Here is a 25,682-nt window from a genome sequence, read left to right on the forward strand (position 1 = left end):
GTTTAACAGTACCCTTTTATTATGTACTAGCCTTTTCACGCGTGAGAACAAATCTTATTCGTTTTACTTTCCTATTGCCTTTTTATAAAATATATATATATATTTATATTTGACTAGACTATTGTGTTACATATTTGTCTTTTGAAAATGAAGTCGTTACGTTTGAAATTTTTTTCTAAGAGGAAATCTTGCCGTTTTGATATAGAACAAAATGTGTATCATTAAGTTCCAAACTTTTGAGTGTTTGATGATCAATTCCTAATCTTAATATTGATTTTATTTATTTTTTTTGTTTACACACAAAACCCTAATCGTTAATAGAGAGAAAGCTTCAGATCCGAACCTCTGAATCTCGTCGGATCTTCGATGTTCTTCGGCTTTGGTGGACCTATGTTGATTTCCTCTTATTTTGGCATATCTATTATATCAGATCTTGGTCGGCTTTGGTTATACCTCATCTTGCAAGGTTGCGGTGAGGGCATGGAGTAACTATGTGGCGATCTTTATGTCATGTCTTGAATGACGATTAGTGGCGGTTAGTTTTCCTTTTGCCTAGCTTCTTTTGCATGACTTAGCTTTTTTATTTTGGTTTAGTTTGTTCAATAAATTCTAGAAACTCTATGAGTTTTTTGTATTTTTCTCTCATGATTTCAGAAACATAGTTTAGTTTGCTGGATGTGTCACATCCCGGGATGGGCTCTGCCGTAACACGATATTGTCCGCTTTGGGCCCTCTTCTCTACCCTCACAGCTTTGTTTCGGGAACTCACGAGCAACTTCTCGTGGGTCACCCATCCCGAGATTGCTCTAGCCCCAACTCGCTTAACTTCGAGTTCCTATGACTCGGCCAGTGAACTCCCAAAAGGCCTCGTGCTAGATGGATGCGGGTGTGCACATATAAGACACATCAACCCCTCTCCGTTGGTCAATGTGGGATCTTACAGAATGTTTTTAGTCTCTTTAGGAAAGTCATGCTAGTTGGCAGTTAGTTTTTGTCATTGATGTCATTTGACTAGATTTGGAAAAATTATGGTGGTTGGAAGGGATTATGAAAAAGTTATTTTCAATAGTGATTCTTTCAAATCGTTTCAGCTTTTTAGTTGGCTCATGTCACTGGGGAAGTTTTACCCATGTATGTCATATGGTTATTAGGATTTAGGTTTTGATGAATAAAAGAGAAAGGGTATAGGAAGATTTCCTAGCTATTTTAGTGGCAAAAGAAAAATAGAGAAACACTAGGCTGTGATACGGGATTTGATGATTGTGGTGCTGGTGGTGATCGATGCTAGGTTTCAATCAAGTCGCTTCAATTTACGGCATCTAAATTGCGCAAATAATCATTGTTTTTATTTTTTATTTGTCATTTTTTTAAATATAAAATCCTTCTAATTATATTTGCTACAGGCAATGCAATATTTTACGGATTAATATTTACTTAGTTGGGCTGAAATATACTAACCTTGAAAATTAACTCCTTTTGGCAAAAATTACAAAATTAAAAATTGACTCATGGGGTTTCTATGCTTTAGCTATAATCAATGTTGTTTTATATTCTTCCGCAGTTGGTAAGAATCGTTCTCTTTGCTGTTCATACTTAAGTTCGAGTCCTGTTGTAAACAATATCTCTTTGCGTAATTGGTAAAAACCCCCAAAAAAGCTAAGAACCCCCTCTATAAGTCCTCAAAGAGGCTTGAGTTAGTATGCCCTGACATGGAATGGGATAGCATCCTCTCCCATTTTCCCCTTAAACTTTTCTTCATTAAAAAAAAAAGGTTTTAAATTCTTCTAAAAAAATGTTTTATATTTAGTAAATCACTTAGATAAATATGAACAAAATTAAAGCGAAGGATCCAGTTCCAGTTCCATTGCATGGTGATGGTGGTGTGCTTATTTTTTTTATTTTTTGGTTACATTGGGAGGAAAGAAACCCCTTGGGGTTTCGAACCTGTGTCAAAGCAGGGGGAAGGGGAGGCCACCACTGTGGTACCTGCTCTCGACTGTGCTTTTTTTTTTTTTCACTTTCGGTCGACAATGCATATATGCATGGTGGTGTAAAAAGAAGGGAGTTTCACTAAAACACCCAAAATGAGGGTTGAAATTATAAAAAAACCCAAGCACTATTTAAACATATAAACACACCCAAAACTCATCATTACACACACTCAAAACCCATTTATAAACACACCCAAAAAATTGACTTTGGGGTTGATTTTGGGTGCGTTTCTATGTTTAAATAGTGTTTGTTTTTTTATAAATACATGTCTAGGATTGGGTTTATTTATAAATTTGTATAAAAAGAATAGCAATGGACCAAATGGTTCAATGGACGGTAAAAGTAAGCTGCAGGCTCAGCCCAATTACACCAAAGCCTTGACAGGCCACAACTCGAGAAAATGGGCCTCGACAAACCCATAAAACAGAGTAGGCGAGAAAAAAAGAAGGGCGTGCCATACTCGTATCGTATGGCTGAAACACGAACAAACAAGAGGAAAATGGGAGACAGAAGAGAAGCTGATTCCAGCAAAACAGCGTCAAAGTGGCCAACCATCAAAACAAAACCAAATCTTCAGATAACTTGCCTTAAAGATACTCATCTCTTTACTGTAAGAACTGCAAAAAGATTGCATCTTTTTTGAAATTCAGTTTTTCTTCTGGTATTTTGGCATATGGGTTCTTCTTAGATGGATATATTTTCTCTAACCATTGAACATTTACGCGTCTGCAAGATATTAATTGAGTCATGGTTGTTAATAGTTAGGCAATGTATTCAGGTGCAGAATTTCCTCATATCTGCAGAATCAAAGGCTTTCGTTAAAGCGGCAGAATCTATTGGGTTTGTTCACCAAGGGAGTCTTGGCCCAACAAAAGGCGAAGCTTATAGAGACAATGATAGAATCTCTGTGAATGATCCTGTTCTTGCGGACACAATTTGGGAGTCTGGTCTTGACAAATTATTTTCTGATATCAAAATTCGAGGGAAGGCTGCTGTTGGCTTAAACCCAAATATCAGATTCTATAGGTTGGTAATCACATTCTGTGAACACGATCGAACCAATTCAAAAGCTATTTCTAACTTTGAGCTGGTCCATTATCTGATTTCATTCATTAAGGGACGTGGATTTTACTTCTTTGAGAAATTCTTCTCTGATTACAAACAAAAATAGAAAGATTGAATTTTGTTGGCTTGTGCACCTTGAAACTTAATTATTTTGGTTGCCATGTGTTTTCAGGTACAAGGTTGGGCAGCGCTTTGGAAGACATATTGATGAAAGTAATGATCTTGGAGACGGAAAACGCACCCATTATACTTTGTTAATATACTTGAGTGGCGGTTTCAAACCAAAAGCTACAAATGATAAGAGCAGTCCTAAGGATTCTTCCTCAGAGCCTCTGGTTGGAGGAGAAACTGTCTTCTACGGTTCGAGGAATACTGTTGTGGCAGAGGTGGGTTCTGTTTTTGGTCATACCATATTGCTTTTATTCTCTATTATTCCCTTTCATTTTTATCTTCAACTTTGTTCATGAATTAAAATCTTCTCTCTTTCTTGAATTAGTTTTATCGGAGCGTTTTATGGAATATGCAGCGCCTGTTAATCTTACTTAAAAATTCTGTAGGTGCCTCCCACTGAAGGAATGGCTCTTCTACACATTCATGGAGACAAATGTTTGTTGCATGAAGCTCGAAACGTTACTAAGGGTATCAAGTATGTTTTTCGTTCCGATGTAGTATTTGCTTGATGTGCTAAGTGCTTGATCGTTATCTGATATAAGCATGTAAAAGCTGAAAGCCTTCTTTAGGTTTCTCCATAACTGAAAAATGTAGTAGCAGAAATGTGTATTCTCTTCACAAACACTGCTTCATTTTTTATCTGGAATTTCTTTGTTCTTAAGATATTACATGCTTCCAAAGAAATTCACTTGGAATTCCAAGAAGCAAAAAGAAATAGAAAAAAAATGTAAAAGATAGGATATATCTATCGGAATACCATTTGTCTTCTGGCTAATAGACCAGAAAGAGAAGTAAATGTAAGTACATTCTTCACTATAGAAGAAAATGTTATTTCTGTTTTCTTACTACATTAAGAGATGATAGAACCAGAGTACCAGATCCTCCGCACCTCCTCTGGGCGATATAGGCTTATTTTTCTTTTCTTTGACAATTCTTATTTTAGTGAGGTAGGAAAGAACTTCTCTTGCCTGGTGATATATGTGTCTGATGGGTGGATAATCTCTGTGTGCGATATAGCGGATTGGTAAGGAATACAATGGAAGCACATTGTAAATTACCAATGGGGATTTCACCACATGGTTTCCATTTTTCCATGTGATAGAACCTGATATGATTGGAACCTGAGTTATGTGTGGTCCATTGACATCCACACGGAACGATTTCTTCTCTTCAACATCAGTGAATGAAAGTACAGATGGTTCCACATTAACCTTTATAGAATCAGGCATGACAATGCTGACATTGTAGGTTGAGTTGGGTTCACCAACATTTGTAACAGTCCTATGGAAATTGCCCTTGATCTCATGGCCATCTTCTACAGCTAGAGAGAAGGAGGGGTAGTTGAGGTCCCATGCCCTAGCAGGTTTGATGCCCCGGCAAACACTTTTGTCACCTGTAAGTTTTCTTACTGTGGTGGTGTTGTAGCTTTGTTTGCAAAGAAAGTCAACATAAAATTTCTCAGATGCATCAAAAACTAGCCCAGGATCAACTGCCTTGGTTGGGTTGAGGAGACCCGACCCGTAAGCAAATTCTCTTTCATTTTCGTGCTTTTTTGGGTCCACAACATATGCTGTATTGGGAAAACATTAAGGTGTGTAAAGAATTTAGGAAATCAAAGAGTAGATTGTTTGACATACCTGTGGTTGAGTGCAGATTTCATTGCTGTAGGAGACCAGCGTGGGTAAGCAGCCTTCACAATGGCTGCTGCTCCGGTTACGTGTGGGCAAGACATTGTGGTTCCAGAGTCTACATAGTATTTGACACTCCTTGTGTCCTCACTGTAAACTGAAGCACTTCCAACCGGTGACCAAGCTGCAAGGATATTTACACCCAGAGCAATCAGATCAGGCTATTAATTTGATTCCAGAGATCAAATTGTGAGAGTAGATATAAATTGAAAGTAGTTTATAGGGCAAAACAAAGCAATACTTTACCTTCAGAATATCAGGCACCATTAGGTTAGGTCATCTGGATGAAAAAGAGGGCACATATGGTGCGTATATATCCTTCCATGTTTCACTAACTAGAATAGTTGCCTCTGGATTCCTGAGGTTTTAGTGGTACAAAATAAGAACGAGTACCGAGTTATATATGTTTATAAAACTTTCCATAGGTTGATCGGTAGTTACAGAGAACAATTTTCCCCTTTATTTTCTGTGAATAATCCAAATCTCCAGCATTGCAGTATTTTGATGTTTCGGAGTTTGCATTGACTGGATGGTTTGAAGCATCTCCTCCCCAAATCAAGGGGAACATGTCTCCCTTAAGATCAAAGTTATTGATAGCACTCCCCTTTGTATCATCAAGAAATCAGGGGCTTGTTAGCTTGAGAAAAAAGTTTTAGAGATGAAAGTTTCTTGGACGACAAAAGTTAGAGTAGGGTAGATAAGAATTGCTCACCATGAAGGTTTTTCCATTTCCAAGAGCCAATTGAGTCACAAACTTCCTGTCAATAGTGCTAGCCCCCACAGTAAGTAGCCACGGTGAGACATTACTGATAGGAGCACACAGAGGTCCATAGTTCCCTGCAGCAGTTATGGTCAAAATCCCTTTCTTTAATGCATGAAAGTATCCAATTGCAACTGGGTCGTCTGTGAAGGTGTAAGCTGCAGACATCCCAAAAGAAGCTGATATGATGTCAACTCCATCAGCAATTGCATCATCAAAAGCAGCCAAGATATCTGCAATGCTACATCCCATCGCCCAGCAAACTTTGTACACAGCAATTCTTGCATTAGAAATTCCACCCCCTGCAATTCCTTGAGCCAAGCCAAAGACACTTGCTCCTGCCACTTCTCTACCTGCTTCAATGGAGGCTGTGTGAGTCCCATGTCTGACTGAGTCCCTCAGAGGTATGATGTCGGTAGTATCGTAAAAGTTTTGGCTATTATAGTATCGCGCTCCGATGATTTTGCTGTCAAAATGTTGTACATTAGATTAGTTTCAAACACAAGGACAATTAGTAAGAAGGCCAAACTGGAAAAAGGGTTTGTTTCTCACTTGTTGCATGTGAAAGTTTTATTAGTATTGCACGTTCCTTTCCAATTTATTGGTGGAGGGCCAAATCCTTTGTCACTGAAACTCTCTGATTCTGGCCAAATTCCTGAAAATTAACTCTAAGCTTTGGAATTTGTGATTAACAAACACCGAAAAACTGAGCCTGAAAATGATTATTGGGTGTCAAGAGTTTTGTTTGATGTTGGTGATCATCACCTGAATCCATCATTCCAACGATTTCAACTCCCTCTTTTATATGCTTGACATGGGACGGAGATAATCCCGGGAAGTCCCATGATCTTGTTGTATGAAGCTGCAGCAGTGCATTACTGAGAGACAACGTCTTCCATCTCTGTAAATGAATGTGATTTTATCAGAACTCAAAATAATATTCACAAATAGTGACGCTTTTAATTGTTTATGTTTACTTCACCTCCTAGTATTGTAGCTTCTTCATCTAAAAATTTAGCTACAAATCCATTAAAACTCTTGCTATAGCTGTATATCAGCGATTCCCTTGCAGCTAGAGTACTGCACGATGAAACAAGTACGTCATAAGTCTTAATATATATAAATTATAGATAAATAAATAAGTGGTATTTTTTTTATAAGAAAATATACTCCATTAAAAAACAATGAAACAGTACAGTGCATGTTAACATGTGGTTTGAATTGAATAATCTTCCAAGAGCAGTTTCTAGCACGGAACGATGGGCAGATTGTTGCTCTGTCTGAAGCCTCATAGGCACTTGGGTTTCTCCAATGTATACAACATAGACCTGCATTGATTTGCCACAACTCAACTTCAGCTCATTAGAATGGCAACCACTAAACAAAGGAACTGAAGAGAAGAAGATCATTTTTTGATCTATCCATTTCTTTCCTCAGAATCACAATTGATTATTAGGAGGAGAGCTGCAAATGAAGGGTAGAGAAAAGTGATAAGAAGCGGCTTGGCCATTTTTAGCTATGAATGAATGCTTGATTCAAAGCGGCTTGGCCATGTAAAAAATAAAAATGGCCAAGCCGCTTCTTATCACTCCCTTGTGCATGCTTCAGCTGCTTAAAATATTCCTTCCTAGTCCACCTTAATCTGGTTTTTATTACTGCTCTTGAAGAGTTGAAGATGATGAACACCGTTTCTCCAAATCCTTAAGGTGACTTTATTTAATTTGGTGTCGTTTTCCAAATTAAATGAGTATATTTCTTGGCAGAGGAGAGCGTGCATCTGTGGCTTGGCTTGGCCATGCTTATAATTTGGGTTTTTCTGCCTCACTGGATTTCAAGTTTATTTATAGTTGGCAATTTTGAGATGAACTATTAGACAGAAAGTTTCCTCAAATGGCTTTTTTCTGCTGCGTATCACTAATCACACATTGCCATTTTGTTGTTTTCGGCTATAAAAAATTATTTACTCTTCTTCTCTTACATATAAAAAATGTGTACGAACTATGTGAATTAAAGTGATCGCCCTCAGTGTTCGACCAAACAAAAAGAAAAATAAAAAACTGTGATCGCTCAGGGGAACCTACCTAATCTTTTTTTTTTATTTTTTATTATCATTAATTACAAAGTGAATTCGTGATTATTTCTTTAATAACAAAATTTGATACTTAAAAAACAAAAACAAAAAAACATTGGCCTTTTAAAATGTGAAAACTTTGGATCTATACATGAACAAATAGCAAATCAAACTTGATGGAATTTTAATTAATTAAAAATTAAAGGATCGCAATTTAGAATAGTTTAGACTGTAGATTATATAAAAAAGAAATAAAGGACAGTACCGAATGGTCACCTTCTTTTTCTCTCTCTACATTCAAGATTATATCAAAGGCTTACCCATATAGTATAAGGTAAATAAATAACATCCTTGAAGAGAGTTTCGTGTCACTAACCATTGTTGGGTTACTAGCATTTTCCTTTTATTTTATTTTTTAAAACAAGAAATCAAAGTTACATCATTGGTTATCAAATTGGGAACAATATAGTAAGAGAAAAATCTTTGGTTTATTACTCACTCACTCTCTCTCTCGTTCTCTCTCTCTGATCAGTTCACCACTCGGCAATTCAGTCTCACTTCACCATCCTCAATCACGCCAACCTTTCCAAGTTTCACCATAGAAGCTGCAAACTCCTTAAAGAACAAACTTTGATCCTCAGCAAATGATTCAACAATCCATCTAGTCCTGTAATCACTAAACAACGCTTGATCCGATCCAAACACGCCCTTTCCAGCCACTACATGCTTGTAATAATCATTATCAAAAGTTGAGGAAGTTGAGTCCAACAACTCTCCGGCAGTGCGATCCCTGTTTGGTTTTGGGCATTTTTTTCTTAGCTTTTGAGCAAATTCATTGTTCATGCTTGGATCAATATCATGCAATGAAGTAAAATTTCGAAGCCGGGATTCAAAAGAAGAACAATGTGAGAACCCAAGAGTGTGGCCGCCAGATAGGGCAACCAATTCTTTAACACCCAAGCCTCTCTTAGCAAAGCTTTGGATCAATTGGGATACGTTGAAAGTTGGAGCTGGTAAGTTGATGGTCTCGTTAGCTCTTGAAACCCTACCATCTTTCCTCCCTTTTAGCACATTCCAGTAAGGACCTCCGGACTATCAAGAAATAAATAATGTACATATTATTCTTGTATACATAAACATTTGTCAGCCAACACATAAATATAGTAACATAAACGTACGGGACGTACCATGGTAACTACGTCTCTTGCGGCAATGCCAATGATATCAGCACAAGAAACAGTGCGTGGACATGCCATTTCTAGCGTAGCTTTGGCATCGTCGATCACGTAGAATGATCGGACTGAGATATTGGGAGGACCATCTTTTTCTGCTTGGTTCCCTGGGGTTGAATCTAGCAGCAACGATGCATCACATCCCTAAGTAACCAATATTAATATTAATATTGACCCTACATTAATAAGCTAATTAACCCTATATTAACATTAATATTAATATTAATATGGAGAGAGAGAGAGAGAGAGAGAGAGAGAGAGAGAGAGAGAGAGAGAGAGAGATTATACCCTTATGAAACAATCATGAAAGAACATCCTTAAGATACGAGCTGGGATTTTAGAGTCATGCATGGAAGCGTTATATACCGTCTGTAATATGATTTTCTCAGCTTGTGGACACGTTTGATGATAATAGTTGGAATTGAGCGATGTTTTTGATTGTGAAGCCATAGTTAACAGAAGACAGATTAATGTGTGGAACAAGATTGTTTTTGGTGCATACATTGCCATTTTGCTAGGACAAAGATACAAAATTCACAAAACCAAGATATGTTAATTCGAGTGTGCTGAGAAATTCAATGGAACCAGTATATATAGTGATTTAATAACAAGTATATACACATTTCAGGAATATTTTGTGTACATTATATATTGATCGTACTTTCAAGTTACTCAATGGAGGAACAACCTCAACCTGTATGTACTACAAAATTGACCTAGAGCTTTTGGCCTGTGATCCACCTAATTATTTGGGCTACCTAAGCTATTTTTCTAGTAGGATCAACGTCTAGTTGATTGATTCAAATTGAAGTATTCCAACTTATGAATGTAAGAGAAGAAAGATGCAAAACTCTCATTGTTACCATTAAAGTGACTGTTGGCTTATATCTATCAAGTTTGGTTATGCGTGGGGTTGGTGAGAGAGAGTACAACATTTTGGTACTGCAAATTACATTATATACTAGACTATTCTTTTTTTCTCTTTTTTCTTTCCTGATGGGAATTGGGCAGCTTCTTATTAATTTCTTGAGACTCACATACCTATATCCTAATTCAAATGCAAACAAGTTTAACAAGAAAATAAGGTATTGAAGAGGGTGAAGTTGGACTTGAGATTCATTTTTTCATATCAAGGACAAAGCCTGTTTTAGGAGCCTCAAGACAAAAAAATTGTTTGTATATATCATGACTTGTCAAATTCCATATCTACAAAAAAAAAAAAAAAAAACTTTTCTCAAGCAAATTTCTTGTGTGTTAATTGCTACATTAAAAATCAGGAAATTTAAAAGAAAAATAAGGAAATGAAATTCTTGGAAAAACATGAAACAGTATGTGACCAAATCTGATATCATTCAAAAATACGACAATTGCTCACGAACGTGTGTGTGAATGACTGTCAATCGTTAATGTAAGTAGATTCCACCACATCGGTTACTTTCTTTAAAGAATCTTATGCGTGGGATGTGTGGGGCCCACAAGTGGATAAGGATGACTTTTGAGGGTTCTTGATGATGATTAGGTGGCAGGACATGATTAGTAATACTCATCATCAAATGGACCGCGTTGCAGGCGATCACCTCTATGTAAGGCCCAATCCGGAGGTTCCGAACCCACAAAATCACACCGAGAGAGCAAATCACACTAAGTTTTAAAAAACGTACCTTCTTAAACAAAATAGGACCCATCACGTGTCACCATCTCCATGGCCCATGATGTGTGTGAAGATTCTCGAACCGTTGATAGGACCCCCATCAGCTATAAATAAATAAATAAAGCGCTTGAGGGTCCCCCTTGGTGTTGGTAGGGCTCGCTCGCAAAGAGAAAAGAGGATAAGTGGGGCTCTTCTGATTCTCTAGGGTTTGTTTCTCTCTCTCCTTTCTCTGTTCCTTGATTTCATAATTGTTTTACATTACCAACCATTTTTGTTTTTGTTTTTGTTTTTTTTAACTTTCTATTTGTTCAATTAGTCCCCTTAGTATGAACAGAGATTCAAAACCCAGTCAAAGTATCATGCCCTGTTCTTGCTCTGCTTCTGCAGCTAACCCAGATTTACTGATTTTAAATTCGTGAAATTTCCTCGTTCTTTTAGCTTGTTTTCGTGTGATTTTCTCTGGGTTTTCTTCTGCTTTCCAAAAATTTCTGAGTGTCGCTGCGATTCTTGAAATCCAACAGATTTTTTCTCTGAGACTTTCGTTGAAGATGGAACCGAATCAAAGGCAGAGCCTTGAAGAAAGCAACGAGCTTGAACAGCAGAGCAATAGCAGTAGCAACGACAACACCGCCTCAGCATCCGACCCATCAGTGGCGGACCCTCCGGAGAAAATATTTCCCTTGACGGCACCGACGATGAAAGAAGAGCTGACGGACACAGTGCAAGAACTGGACGAAGGATCTCTGCCTATGGGTCTTATTCAGGTGCCGGTTCCTACGTCGTCGGAGAAACAAGTGGTGGCGGCAAAGAGGTCGTCGAAGGACCGCCACACGAAGGTGGAGGGCCGGGGCCGGAGGATCCGAATGCCCGCCACGTGTGCGGCCAGGATTTTTCAACTGACCCGAGAACTTGGCCACAAGTCCGACGGCGAAACCATAAGGTGGCTGCTCGAGCAGGCCGAGCCTGCTATTATGCAGGCCACGGGCACAGGCACAGTCCCCGCCATTGCCGTCTCCGTCGGTGGCACTCTAAAGATACCCACAACGTCACCGGCGAGACCCAACGGTGAGATTACTGAAATACCCAGAAAGCGACGGAAGAGAGGGTCGAACAGTGAGTTCGTTGATGTGCATGAGCAGAGCTCTGTGTCTAGTGGGTTGGCCCCAATGAGCTATGGCGGCGGTGGCGGTGGGGGTGGGGCACATGGGTTGGTGCCCATGTGGCAAGTTGGGGCAACTGGTGCAGCTGGGCCTTTCTTCATGTTCCCAAACAACGGGGCTGTGAACCCAAACCAGCCCCAGCTTTGGGCTGTTCCAGCTGCGGATGCTGCAACCCCGATTTTCAATTTCCAAGCAAGACCCATCTCCAATTTCTTGTCGGCTTTTCAACCAGGTGTTCACGTTGTTGGTGGGGATGTGCAGTTGCAGGCCTCTTCGGGTTCGATTTCGAGCGGTGCAACTTCGGGTTCGGGGGGGAGCTGTTCGTCTAGTTTGGGACCCAGTTTGGGCTCCGCCTCAGGAACCAGAGCTAATAAGAACACCATTTCTACTGGTAGTGGGACTGGTGCTAGTGCTGCTGCTGCTGCTGCTAGTGCCACAACAACTCAGATGTTGAGGGATTTTTCTTTGGAGATTTATGATAAGAGAGAGCTTCAGTTCATGGGTGCAAATTCACAAACACCATACTCTAAGCCTTAGATTGAGCTTGTTAGTTAACAAATTTCTAGTGTTAGTTTAGGGTTAGGGGTGTTTTTAGCGTTTTAGGCCTTTTTGTAATGCACAAAAAAACAACTCATCCTGTTTGGTTTTGTTTAATCTGGGTTTTACTAATGCAAGGCCCCTTTTCATTGCTTCTGTTTTGCTAGCAAGCAAGTTGCATTACTATTCAATTTTTTATTTAAACTTTAATCTTTCGCAATTGGAAATACTCCCCAATCTTAGTAAATTTAGGTTTTAGCAACAAAAAAAAATTTCGCTTTTAGAAAAAGTTAAAGTTTTTTCAAAAAAGACAGAAAAACCTCTAAACTTTCAAATCAAAGACATGCAAATGTAAAGAATTTCTTAAGAAATCCAAAAATAAATAAGCAATTTTGGCCATTTTGACTTCTTTTACAAATTTTCTCTCTTCTTTGTGTTTTTCCAAAGTCTCCCAATAATCTTTAGGCTTAGCTTTTGCGAGCTCCTGGTCACGTGAAGTTGTGTTGCACGTGTGAGGTGAGACCCGTTTCGGGATATAGGAAGCGAAGAAGTCCACTTGAGGTTGGGTTGCGCACGTGCAAGGTGGTGCTCTGGTGGGTTCCACAATAGTAGAGAAAGTTTTGGCGGGGCGTGGACCAAGCCGAGTGGCTTAGTGTGGGCCATGAAGTGCGGTCATGTCCATGCGATGAAGGCACGTGTCCTTTGGTATGCGGGTCCAGCTGGTTCTATTTTTACGCTGACCCCTCGTGGTGGTCCCCGCCCATCCTTTTAGGTCATACTTTTTAGAATTCCAGGCTGGCCCTCGTTACACGCGTCTCATGTGTAGCTGTTCTTTTGATTGTAATTTTGTGGATATCCTAGCCCAATTTATTAGACGTCTTAAAGGGCTCCTAAACGTAATCCAGTCCAATTCTAACACAAGACAGCATGGACCCTACTATGTCCCAGAACATGTTTCTTTGTGGGTTTACAAATAAGACCAAAACATGTGTGATGAAGCGTGTGTTGAGAAGCCCAAACAAAAATTAACGTAAAGCGCGACGTCGTTTGGATGACAATCCGATCCGAGGATGTTCGATGTTGCTCGTGCTCAAATTCAAAGCAATGGAAGGGTCTGACTGACCACAATTCTGGCGTTTGGAACGCACTCGAAACTCGAAACTGCAATTGAATTGGATACTTCGGCAAAGTTTATGTTCCTCTGCAAATGCCCAGTTCACATCTCTCTTCTTTTTCTATTTTTTTTCTTTCCAGTTCTGAAGTCTCTCTCAAGTCGAAACTACAATTGAGTTGGATGCATCAATGAATGCTTTCTCTTTATGAGCACGCTTGTGGTTAACAATGGAATTTTCTATGTTATGCCTTTCAATTTGGGTCACAATAGTAAAGAAAGAGGTTATCTTTTCCTATCATTTATATGGATGGGAGCTTTGGTAATGGGGAATTCAGAATGCTGTTTCTCGAAATGGACATTGTGTAGCTGATATGATGAGTAGTAATATGCATTCTCTTAAATGGGTTCTCTTGGATTTGATTGATAGGTGCAGCGGCTTCAGCTGTTTCAAGCAAATCCATGCACAAATAGTAACTTCTGGCCTAGCTTGCAATGACTTGGTTGCTAACAATGTTGTTGGTTTTCTCGGAAAAAATGTTAATTCTGTTGATTACGCTTGTGACTTTTTGAAACAAGTTGATTGGCGCGTCAGCTCTTTTCCATTTAACACGCTGATCTCTGGCTATGCCAATGGTGACAAGCCAGGGGCGGCGGTTTTGGTCTATAGAAGGATAGTGAGAGATGGGTTTGTGCCTGACATGTATACTGTTCCGGCGGTTTTGAAATCCTGTGTTAAGTTTTTGGGGAAGGGAGAGGGAAGACAGGTTCATGGGGTGGTTGTTAAGATGGGTTTTCAGTGTGATGTCTATGCTCAGAACTCGCTTGTGCATTTCTATAGCGTTTGTGGTGATTGTGGTGGTGCCATCCGAGTGTTTGATGAGATGCCTGTGAAAGATGTGGTCTCTTGGACTGGTTTGATATCTGGCCATGTTAAAGCAGGATTGTTTGACGAGGCTATATCTTTGTTTTTTAGGATGGATGTGAAGCCGAATGTGGCAACTTTTGTTAGTGTACTTGTGGCTTGTGGGCGAATGGGATATTTGAGGGTGGGGAAGGGGATTCACGGATTAATCTTCAAGCGTTCATTGGGTACAAATTTGGTGGTAGGCAATGCTATTGTGGATATGTATGTTAAGTGTGAGAGTTTATGTGATGCAAAGAAAATATTTGATGAGCTCCCTGAAAGGGACATTTTATCTTGGACTAGCATGATAAGTGGATTGGTGCAATGTAAACGTCCAAGGGAGTCACTGGAATTATTCTGCAACATGCAAACCTTAGGCATCGAGCCTGATAAAATTATACTTGCTAGTGTGCTTTCAGCGTGTGCCAGTCTTGGGGCTCTTGATTATGGTAGATGGGTCCACGAGTATATTGATCGTAGAGGAATCAAATGGGATATCCATATTGGAACATCTCTGATTGATATGTATGCGAAGTGTGGTTGTATAAAGATGGCATTGCAGACTTTCAATGAATTGCCTTGTGGGAATGTCTCTACATGGAATGCGTTACTGGGTGGTTTAGCAATGCATGGAAATGGGCATGAGGCACTCCAAAATTTTGAAGAAATGACTAAGGCTGGCACCAGGCCAAATGCAGTGACATTTCTAGCTATTTTGACAGCTTGCTGCCATTCTGGTTTGGTTGATGAAGGCCGTGGGTACTTTTATCAGATGATAAGTCAACCTTACAATCTTTCTCCGAGGTTAGAACACTATGGATGCATGGTTGATCTGCTATGTAGGGCTGGACTCGTGGATGAAGCTCGGGAATTGATAAACACTATGCCCATGCAACCTGATGTGCTGATATGGGGAGCTCTTCTAAGTGCTTACAAGGCCAAAGGTGATGTTGAGCTCTCTCAAGAAATACTAGACTGTCTCCTGCAACTCAAGTTGCACGATAGTGGGGTTTATGTGCTCCTATCAAACATATATGCCACTAATGAAAGATGGGCTGATGTAACAAGGGTAAGGAGGTTGATGAAGAAGAAAGGTATTCAAAAGTCCCCCGGGTCTAGTGTTATAGAGGTGGATGGTAAGGCGCATGAATTTTTAGTTGGGGATACTAGCCACCATCAACATGAAGATATCCATGTACTATTGAACATCCTTGCTAATCAAGTCTATCTTGAAGGGATATTCCCCATCCATTCCTGATAAGATAAGTATATACCTTCATGTTTTTCTCAGTTGAGGTCATTTCATACTTTTTTGCATATTACTCTTTAAATCAGGACAAGTAACACTCCTGACATTATTAGTATCCTAATTTAAAGACCCGTGCATCATTTTTACAAGAAGTAGATTTGGATTTCCCCTCTATCTGAGCCTATGAGGATAATTTAATTCATTCCAACTCATAGCTGTAATAAACTTAAATTTGTGCAAGGATAAGATTTAGGTAACCAAATATAAGATTGCATAACAAGCTAATGAAATCTTTTGAAAGGATCTGAAACTCTTATCTCTGAAAGAATGAATGAAACTGTACTACATTTTTGTTTTCCTCTTACAGTTTAAATTCCATATGTACAGAATCTTGTCTGCGAGGATGCTTAATTTTCTATACTTGGGGATCAATTAGATAATAAACAAATATATAAATATATGTTACTTAAACTTCAATGGTTTTCTGATTAAGAGCTGTATATCTCCATCTCTCCTTCTCCACAAAGTCTGCATCCAGGAACTGTGCAACAAAAGCCCAAAGCCTGTATGTGTCTTCAAAACTGGCTAGGAATCCAAGTGCAGCTGTAACCACGGATATTCCTAGATCAGATTTGGCCTTCAACTTGTTTGCATCCATTCCTTTCACTCCACCTTCTCTTCTCTCTAGGATTCTCCCTTTCTCGTCTGCATACTTATCCGAGAACCAGATATGATGTAAGAATCCATAGCTAAGAGAAATATTGTTTCTATCAGCAAGTTTCTGTACAAGGACAGGCTCAACCTTTTCTCCTTTCCAATCAAATACATTGAATGCCAGAGCTGGTCCCCTGTCAAATTTGATCTTTGGCCCATATATTTTGACCAAAGGAAATCCCTCTGTGTTAGGATGTTTAAGCTTTCTCAGTGAGCTCACCAGCCAATTGATGAGGTACCTTGCCCTGTTAGTGATCATCATTAGCCCCAGTGAATCCACTTGATCCAAGCCCCTGCATACAACCTCTAGGCTGTCCCCATTTCTGCTGCTTCTGGAATTTTTATCCTTTATTAAATTGGCATGTGTCTCTGATTCCCATATCTCTGAAGTTTCTAGTCCTGTCCGGTTTGCACCTTCTTCTGCACTCTCATAGCCTTCTCGTTCCAATCTTCTTGTCTGTGTTGTGTGATTGGATATCAGACCAGAGAAAGAACTTGCTGTGCCCAATGCATCTAGTTGCAAGCCAAGTCTAGATATCTGTTCAAGCTCTGTGTCGGTACCAGAAGAATCCCCTGCTATCTGAAGCAATTTCTTTGCTGGGACAAGATTTACAATTCCTGTACATGTAGAAGATTCTAGATATGAAATAGCAGATTTCTTGACAAAGAGACATGCAAAGCCAGATGGGTTTTCCCCATAAATCTTGTAGAAAGAAGAAATGAGGAAATCTGGTTGAAAGAGAGAGAGGCCAAAGCTATCCATATCCTTTGGCCCCAATGCACAAGCATCAACTAAGACATGCCACCCATTTTCCTGAGCCATGGTCATCCAGACATAAGGATATCTGGAACCAGTTATCCTAGAATGCACTGGAAAGACAAAAAGACCCCTTTTCTTTTTCTTCTTCCTCTTACTCACAGCCATCTTCCTCAACTTCGCCGACTGAATCCTCAGCCTCGGCCATGAAAACTCTGCTGACATGACTTTGGCTCCTCTCTTTTCTGAGCTATTAATCAATCCTGCTACTGCCTCACTCTCGTAGTCATAAACTGTCAGAAGCTTTCTACTAGTCTTGTACGGGTAAGATTCTGCCACAAGTTTAAAAGCTGATGTTCTGTTGGCGGTGAAAACCATGCTGTAATCATTTGCAGAAATATTAAGAAAATCCATGATTCTATTTCTCATTGCAGATTCCAGTTCTGATTCTTGGCCGCCATGAAGTAGCTGTGTCTTCAGATTCCCCGTCTTGTAGGATATACTAAAGAAGGGGAAATCTGAATTCAGTTGGGAAGAAGATTCCTGTTTGTGCAGCTGGGAAGAGGAGAAGAGGCCGATGCCAATATAATCAAGGCAGGTGTGGTTTGACTGTGAGAGATGGTAGTATTCTTGAGCTCTTATTTGGTCCACTTGGGCAGTCTCCTGGTATCGAGGATAAACTTTGGTGAAGTCAGAGAAAGACTCTTGCAATGACGGGAGAGACTCATGGTTGGTGAACTGGGTGTTTGGGAAGATGGATGATGAAGTCGTGGCTGCAAAGTCACGGCGGCAAGCTGCAGAAGTGCTTCTGGACTTGGACATGGCATCGTGATGCGCCGACAACTTAAACAAGGGGGCGGGGCAGCAGCTGCTAAGGCAGACTTCTGAGACCTCTTTCAAACAAGGTGACTGCATCTCTCTGTTTTCTGTGGTATTTTTGTGGTTTTGGTTCAATCATGAAGCAATGGTTTATATTTATAACGACTGTTCTTCTTGTTAGAAACACTAAAATGCAGAAGTTTTACTTTGTCTTACATGTATGTTTTGGGCCGGGTTGGTTTATGGACATGGTATGATTAGTTTGAACAGGTCAGATCAGTCTAAAATACGATGCTTAAGAAGATGGCTTAGTTGACATTTTCTATCATTAATTGCATGCTTAACCACGCATTAAGCAGCAGCATGGTTTACATTGCAAACTTGTCATGGGGGGTCAATTGTTCTGGACTAGTCACTCAGTCAACAAGGTGTGAATTGAAGCACTAATTCCAGAGAGTCTGGGAGGGAAAGGTCATGATGAACATGTGACACTGGTAAGTAATTATGTAAAATGGATTGATTATAAGGAGCTTTCCAATTTAAATTAGAATTATGCGGTGTTTGTTTAACTTTAATGTAAAAACCAGAAGCACTAAAATTCTAATTGGTGTATGTCTTTTGTGAAAAGCAGAGGGTGGAAGAGAAAGCAACAGGCAAAAGTAGACGACAAAAAGGGCTTTTTGCATTGTGGCCGGCATTATTGGTGCTTGCCAACTTGCTTCGGGCTTAAGTTTGAAGTTTTCTTTAAAGCTCCATTGATTGTGCCGCTATCGAAATTATGCATGCCAATTGTACTAGCCAGTTTTATCTTTTATTTTATTAAATATACCAACTGTCTTTGCCTTCTTATTATTGTGTAAATCTGAGGCCAGAAATACATTAGCTCTCCAGTATAATTTAGGCTAAATTTTGAATATAACAGCTTATTATGTGTAGGATTTTATTTTTTTAGGATCTTTTTAATGGAGAGAGGCGATAATACCTAAACTTACACACAACACATGAATGCTAAAACTCGAATCTATAACCTTGTATGAATGAACAATTACTCCAAACTACTATACTAATAGGTCATTTGCATATGCAGGGTTTTAATGTCCAAGCAACACCAATAACTTAATACAGTGTGACGAAAATGATGTAAATGTAACTTAGAACATTCGATAAAACAAAATTTTGACATTGGGTTAATAATATCGGTGTCGGCAATCAGCATCATTGTCTCAAGATCTCAACCAAACAAGGGTTTAATCTTTATCTACAATTTCTAACGAGAGGTCCAGATTGAATGGAAACATAAAGAATAATTATAAAACATAATTTTCGAGCCAAAATGATTAGAGGCACGATGACAGTGAACATTACTTGAACACTCTAATGTTACAACTTACATCCGCAAGTCGTTCTACAAGAAACGACATCTACAGCTAACTTCTTCGCTCTTTTTTTCTTTCTTTTTTATAGAAACTTATTTAAAATTTAGAATATTTAAGATAAACTGCTGAATAATTGTTGTTTTAAATTTAAATCATGTGCCAAAAAAACGTGGAGCGTAGGAGCCATTCTTTACATAGTGAGGGAGAAAAGCTCAAACTGGAAAAAGAGAAAGCCAGCAGTTGGAGTGTCCTTGATGTTTTGGAATGAGGATAAAAGCAAAAGAGAAAAAGATAAAGATAAAGAAACAAGGAAACAAGAGGCTGATCACACCTCATCTAAAATCTTTGATGGGAAAGAGTCGTACAAAGATTTTGTTATATCTCGCATATTGAGTACTGACGGTAATGTACCCAAAAGAAAATTTGTCATATAATTGACTTTGGGCTCTCCAAGTTCAAAGATCACAATTTGAAAGCAGGAAATATGTGCTTGGAGTTTGAGGATTAAGAGAAGCATTGAATTGATCAACTAATTAAATCACCCTTCGAGAAATTGTTGAGTGATACAGTATTACTGCATCAGCCGGTGATATTTTCACCTAAAATTTGTTACGTACATAAAATTTTGACAATTATCTCATACGTCGATATGTTTTAGTACAAAGAAAAATTGTCATGAATTCTTTGGTAATTTCCAGTTGAAACTGCCTCAACTTGAAACGTCTCCTATGATAAACTAGCACCGATTTACCCCTTCTGATGTTCCAAATGATATGTATGGCAAGTACAAAATTTATGAATTTGATGGCAGCAGCAACATGTGTGGTGGTACTAGTCTTCAACTTGTGGAAAGAGGCAACTTATTATTATTGGGGGGGCATTGTCTCACATCACATTCAAACTAATTATAATAGGCTTGTAATTTTCAGGGCTGCCTCGTGATTTATGGAGACAGGGACAAGTAGTCTACCAAATAAGAAGAGTGTGAATCACCTAAAATAAATAAAAATGGACGAATGTGATTGCGTGTGAAATTAATTGCAAAGCAAACGACGCGAATGAAATGTATGGCTGCTTTGCTTACCATTGGGTTGGGCCACAAGGCATATAAGTATAGTCTAATATTTCATTGCTTCTATGCATATAAAATTAAACAACATTTATATATAAAAATATTATGTATAATATATAAAGAAAATCTTAGTTCAAAGTTTCAAACTGATGAAGAATATAAACCTTAATTATGGTTTACCAGTCAATATTCACAATTTCTTAAATAAATGAAATAACGTTCACGAATCACGCTGTTGGAATTATATCAGCCTGTATGTATCAGGTTCAGGCTGCGGTTGAGATGTGGTTGTCTCTTTGACTAGACTCTCCATCTAATTCTAATTTCTAACACGAGTTTGGGTTCTTGATACCTCTGCCTGCCTTCAAATTAAAATTCATTCATGAATCTTTGCAATCCAAGCCCATTTGTAAGTCAAAGTTTTATAGTGAAAAGAAAACCCACTTGAAATTTATAGACTTGGGATGTTTTGAAAACCCATCATCTTTTAGTCCTTTGATCTTGGCAAGGTCAAGGCCCATAAAACAACCCCATACGTGGTTTTAAAAGGACCCTATCAATGAAAGGGGATTTGGTTGAATGAGGGCTTCAATCCAATCATTCAATTACTAAACAAAGTTCTGAGTTCAATATTTTCTCCTTCTTATTGGATAATGGGATTGAACCCTTTCCACAACTCCTTATTATTGTATTTCTGATGAATAAATGATGAAGGAAAAAGATTTTCAAAGATGGGCCGTAAAGTCTTGGAGAAGAACATTTCGAGAAACAAGAGCCCTAAAAACACTTTTCAGACCAGGAATGGGGGATTTCTGACTATGATCACAATTATGCGGAAATGCTATAATGAGGGCTTAAAGTGAGGAGGTTATTTGAGGAGGTCAAATCTCACCATCAACAAATGTAAAGAAATCATGGGACTTAAATATTTTAAATGTTTTGATGGTCGGATCGGTCTCCTCACTTTAACTCCTCATTGTAGACGCTGTGTATCCCAAACCAAATTGTATTTTGCTTCTTTGCTTTATCCAAAAAGAAGTCCATTACTTTGAAAAAGTGGCTTCATGGATCGGCTAGACTTCCCTTCGGTGTCAAAAATAGCTGTAGAAAAGAAACTTACCGGTCTTTTATACAGAATTGTTTTATTTTGATATGCAATGTATAAGCACATAGCAAGAACATCCTCTCAGACAAAGTTATATATGCCCACAAATGACAAAAGGGAGCAGGGACATTAGTAATTGCTTGTATATACGGCTTCCACCTTCCATTCCACCTATATAAATCACACTATTTCCCAGCATTATGCAAACTCACTTTGCCTGCTTGCTTAGTCACAAAGTAGAACAACTTTGTATAACAAAAATAACTTCAGTATTATAGCTCTACCTCTACCATTATTTTCAAATATGACAAAACCTACGTATATCCTTGGCTAGCCTAGCCTAATATTATACCTTGCCGTATATGTTTTGCATGACAGGGCTCTACTGCATGATCAGATAGGCTGCAAATTTCATTAAGCCAAAGCAATCGTAGGGCAACTCTTCTTTGGCAGGTCAATGAAAGTGATTGTACATTTGTAGCTGCCTCAGTCACCAGTGCCTGCCAAGAAAGAGGAGCCCTATGACTGCTTTGCTTATTTGACAAGTATACTTCTTCTAGTATGTATAGCTGCTTCTGCTTGTGTTTCAATGATGGCCCGGCACAAGTTATATAAGGGCTCAAAGATTCCAAGAGATGGAATAAACCAATAAGAACAAATGGCATATCCTGAGGATTATGCTGTGAACATCCATCAGGGGCTGCTTTTCAGGGATTTTGTTGGGGCCAGGGCTCATTCTGCTGCTAGATTTTTCTCCTCCTTATCCGAGCCTTGAAAGCGCTCTTTCCTAGCATACGAGATTCTTCCACTCTCTGTGTCCATGTAAATGTGCAATGAAGTTGAAAGCAGGAAAAAAAGTAGATGGAAGGAGATGCCTCCCCATATTATTATAAGGGGCTGCGAAAGAAGGGCTAACAGTATATCCTAATCTTATTCGTCTTCTTTTCTTTTTTGCCTACGTCTGTATATTAGTAATTTCTGTCTTGAATACAGAAGAGTCTCACTTTTATAGTGAGCCATCATTATAGGATCACCAAATTAGTTTTGACTTTAGTTAATCTGCTGCAGTTTCAGTCCTTCTGTGGGTATCTCTTTCTAACCATGCCATGATTGTGCGCAATGCCTCATTCATTTATTTGGTAATCATTTTTCAAATATTTCTTTATCGAACGGTGTACCCAAAAAAAATCATCACAAGTAAGAAAATAAAATAAAGCCTATAGCTGAAGGACTTCATGAAGTTAGAGCAGCCCATGTGATAAAAAGTTCTAAAAGTGCTTGCAGTTGTGTTGTGTCATCCTCACCTCCTTACTAATTTCCTTCCTAATTACGCTCTTAACAAATAAACAAAAACTAACTAATCATTTTTTAAAACTAATTCAGTTTTAATAGTAAGGCATATATTTAATCACAGGAAGGCTAATCTAGTCAAGCAGAGTGTAGACAGTTTTGCTTGAACCATACCTGATCTGATCAATTGACATCAACTATATAGATTTCAAAATTTTAGGTTCCAATATCTACAATATTAATCAAATCTCTAAGAGACATATATTCCAATAATCACTAATTGACTTTATGTTTGGGAAACATAAGTGACCAGATCAATTTTTCTTTTTTGATCCGTGGACTATTCTGTCATGCAGAATCCTTTGCCCCATGTACCTGCACCACATGCACAACAAACAAAACCAAAATGAAGGTTTAATCAGCAATTAGTATAAGATTTTCGAGAAAACTATGTATATATGATGTGTTTTCCAAGCATACTTGCCTTCCAAGCATCATGACAGTAGCTTGGGGATTAGCACCCGGGGTGTGATAAAACGTTGAACCATCAATAACCCTCAGAGAATCAATACCAAGAACTCTATATCCTTTATCAACAACCCTCCCAACTTGACACCCTCCATGATAGTGCCATATGGTCATCACAGTGTCTATGCAAAATTGTTCCAGTAAAACGTGGCATTCGCGTGCTTTCGCCTCCTGTTCACCGGCAGAGTCAACATCAGGTCAATGAGAGCTTCCACTGGCATGTTTTTATAACGGAACTTTGAGTAGGCTTTTGAGTTCACAACATCTATAATGGTCCTCATGCCCTCAATGCACTTCCTTAGGTCCTCTGGTTCTTTGAAGTAGTTAAATGTGACAAAGGGATTGTCATCAGGGTTTGTGTTCCTCAAAGCAAGATGACCTGTGGAGAGTGGACCCATGATTTTTTCAAGTATGACTCCGGCTCTGATTGTTCTGTTCGCAATTCCATGTACCATCTCAGCAGCTCTGGCTATGGCTTCGTAAAACTCTGAAAGGCGGGTGCTCAGTCTGCAAATGTAAAAATCAAACCCTTATTGATTAATTAGTTCCCTTTTTGCATATCTGTGCACATAAAATAACCCACATGGTTAATTAGGTTTAGGATCATGAAATTCATATGTGACCGACCACATAGTTAACAACTAATACATGTGTGATGTGCCAAAAATGCATATGGTGGCAGAGAATGAGAGAAGTAAGAAATAGGAACCTGGCTCAAGAAGCGCTTGAAGTTATTGGAAAGCCTATGAGCCAAAGAAGTAGAAAGGCTCAGTCCGCTAGCTCCTTCAATGTAGCTATTGAACTTTGTGATGCCCACAACTTGAACCAGGGAGACCTCAACTGGGGTTGGCGAGGGAATAAGCAGAACATTCATCGGATTATCAGCCATCCCCTGGCCCACCATGGGGTGATCCACCACCACCTTGATACCGTGGGCCCGGAGATGGTAAGCGGGCCCCACACCACTTAGCATCAACAGCTGTGGGCTCCCAATAGCACCAGCTGATAAGATTATCTCATTCTTATTGGAGTTCCTCTTTAGGTATGCTTGGTGCCTTACCTCATATGCATCTTTATATATCACACCATAAGCTTGCGGACTTGCTCTTCCTGCATCAAAAATAGATGCACATATATAACAAGTCCCACCATAATTAAGCTCATAAATATTAAACCCAACAAAAATTCAAAACCAATGGTAGCTAGCTTCTAAACATATATCTACTTTCTTCTCAATTAAAAATGTGATTTTTCTAGAGTAAAAATTCGCTTACCAGGAATATATCTAAACAAGATTTTCTGCACAGTTGCATGCAAATAGACAGTGATCTTTCTTGGGTCTGCATACTGAAGCAAATCTGCAGCAGTGTGTCTATGACCCTCTGCATCAAAAATAGTCCCTCCAACTTTAGTCCCGTACAAATGATCGTAGGTAAACTCATTGTTGGGCAACACTCCCACTTCAAGCAAACCATCTCTCAAGGCATTCTCCCACTGCAGAATCTCTGGTTTGAAGGCCACCACTTTCTCAACCCATTCATAAGACTGGTTGACCAAATTATGGTTCCAACCCACCTCCTTGACGTAACGTGTGCTGGCACGGGTGTAGAACCCGGCGTTCACTGCTGAGCCACCGCCTAGCACGCGTGCCCTGATGTTGTAAACTCCGTCCTCGGAGGTGAACTGCTGGGCTGGGGACGTGGGAGAGGTGTCCAAAAGAGTGGGGCCGAAGTTGGCAATGTTGGTTATGTTTGGATTGCCATAAGGCGAGCCGCCTCGTTCAAGGACTAAAATGGTTGCACCATGAGACAGAGTTGCGGCCAATGGACAACCGGCGGTGCCACCACCAATGATTATGTAGTCATAGTAAACCACTGCCGGAGCTGATGTTGCTTCTTTGACAAATGTGTAGTCTGGAGCTGCATAAATGAATCAAACTGGTGATAATTAATTAACAGTCTCTAATTAAACATTTGATCTGCACAACACAAATATGATCCTGTTTACCTTTATCTGAATAAGAAATGGGAAGAAAGAAGAGAAACCCAGAAAGAAAAGCTCCAAAGAATGTGATCATGCATGATCCCAAACCCATTGTGTGTGTTTCCAATTTAACCACCTTCCCCAAAGACAATAAAATTTATTTTTGCAATATATTTGTGATCTGGGGTCTTGTTCGAATTAATTATCCAAAACCACACCAGCTACCCTCCTTTAAATAACCCTAAACCCTAAGGCCTAGTGGCCTAACGTTCTTTGTGCACACAAAAAGACCTAATTAAAGAGGTCATGCATTTATAGTTCAACAACATTAATTTTTTCACCTACTCATGTAAAGATACAACATCCTTCATGAAGTTTGATAATACGAACACAACACACCATTTCCATTCGTGCTCACTAACTTGGGATTAGCTAGCTAATCGT

The 25,682-nt window shown here is 39.1% G+C and overlaps 6 protein-coding genes and 2 pseudogenes across 13 annotated transcripts in view; 4 read left to right on the forward strand and 4 right to left on the reverse strand.

The window, feature by feature from the left end:
- The window catches only part of LOC103333259 (valine--tRNA ligase, mitochondrial 1-like), an 82,868-nt gene that overhangs the window by 6,140 nt on the left and 51,046 nt on the right, over positions 1–25,682 (forward strand). The window lies entirely within an intron of this gene.
- On the forward strand, positions 2,440–4,076 carry LOC103333274 (2-oxoglutarate (2OG) and Fe(II)-dependent oxygenase superfamily protein). Of its 3 annotated transcripts, none has more exons than XM_089053400.1 (4): positions 2,440–2,602; positions 2,771–3,018; positions 3,230–3,443; positions 3,554–4,076. In XM_089053400.1, the coding sequence occupies exons 1-4, from the start codon at positions 2,462–2,464 to the stop codon at positions 3,626–3,628; spliced, it is 678 nt and encodes a 225-aa protein (XP_088909526.1). In that variant the 5' UTR covers positions 2,440–2,461; the 3' UTR covers positions 3,629–4,076. The 3 variants fall into 3 exon arrangements, with proteins under 3 accessions (XP_088909526.1, XP_008234312.1, XP_088909525.1); XM_008236090.2 differs by having other exon boundaries at positions 3,615–4,076; XM_089053399.1 differs by having other exon boundaries at positions 2,777–3,018; positions 3,615–4,076.
- On the reverse strand, positions 4,074–6,575 carry LOC103333425 (subtilisin-like protease SBT4.3; annotated as a pseudogene).
- LOC103333273 (Peroxidase superfamily protein) lies at positions 7,919–9,525 on the reverse strand. Its single transcript, XM_008236089.2, has 3 exons — positions 9,268–9,525; positions 8,935–9,123; positions 7,919–8,839 (listed from the first exon to the last, which is right to left on the reverse strand). Exons 1-3 carry the CDS (start codon positions 9,487–9,489, stop codon positions 8,276–8,278), a joined length of 975 nt encoding a protein of 324 aa, XP_008234311.2. The 5' UTR covers positions 9,490–9,525; the 3' UTR covers positions 7,919–8,275.
- Positions 10,846–12,483, forward strand: LOC103333272 (TCP family transcription factor). Its single transcript, XM_008236088.2, has one exon. The coding sequence runs from the start codon at positions 11,179–11,181 to the stop codon at positions 12,325–12,327; it is 1,149 nt and encodes a 382-aa protein (XP_008234310.2). The 5' UTR covers positions 10,846–11,178; the 3' UTR covers positions 12,328–12,483.
- Positions 13,246–18,819, forward strand: LOC103333424 (Pentatricopeptide repeat (PPR-like) superfamily protein). 5 transcript variants are annotated; one of them, XM_089052569.1, is made up of 5 exons: positions 13,246–15,611; positions 16,122–17,389; positions 17,500–17,970; positions 18,146–18,378; positions 18,516–18,819. In XM_089052569.1, the coding sequence occupies exon 1, from the start codon at positions 13,813–13,815 to the stop codon at positions 15,601–15,603; it is 1,791 nt and encodes a 596-aa protein (XP_088908695.1). In that variant the 5' UTR covers positions 13,246–13,812; the 3' UTR covers positions 15,604–15,611; positions 16,122–17,389; positions 17,500–17,970; positions 18,146–18,378; positions 18,516–18,819. The 5 variants fall into 5 exon arrangements, with proteins under 5 accessions (XP_088908695.1, XP_088908696.1, XP_088908697.1 ...); XM_089052570.1 differs by having other exon boundaries at positions 18,155–18,378; XM_089052571.1 differs by having other exon boundaries at positions 18,244–18,378.
- Positions 15,859–17,980, reverse strand: LOC103333270 (Pyridoxal phosphate (PLP)-dependent transferases superfamily protein). Its single transcript, XM_008236087.3, has one exon. The coding sequence runs from the start codon at positions 17,978–17,980 to the stop codon at positions 16,061–16,063; it is 1,920 nt and encodes a 639-aa protein (XP_008234309.1). The 3' UTR covers positions 15,859–16,060.
- On the reverse strand, positions 22,676–25,442 carry LOC103333269 (protein HOTHEAD-like; annotated as a pseudogene). Its single transcript, XR_016126585.1, has 5 exons — positions 25,263–25,442; positions 24,530–25,174; positions 23,965–24,365; positions 23,212–23,762; positions 22,676–23,102 (listed from the first exon to the last, which is right to left on the reverse strand). The product of XR_016126585.1 is annotated as a protein HOTHEAD-like (transcript).

The sequence above is a fragment of the Prunus mume genome, linkage group LG5 (assembly GCF_029339155.1).
Source record: "Prunus mume cultivar Tortuosa linkage group LG5, ASM2933915v1, whole genome shotgun sequence".
Taxonomy (NCBI): domain Eukaryota; kingdom Viridiplantae; phylum Streptophyta; class Magnoliopsida; order Rosales; family Rosaceae; genus Prunus; species Prunus mume.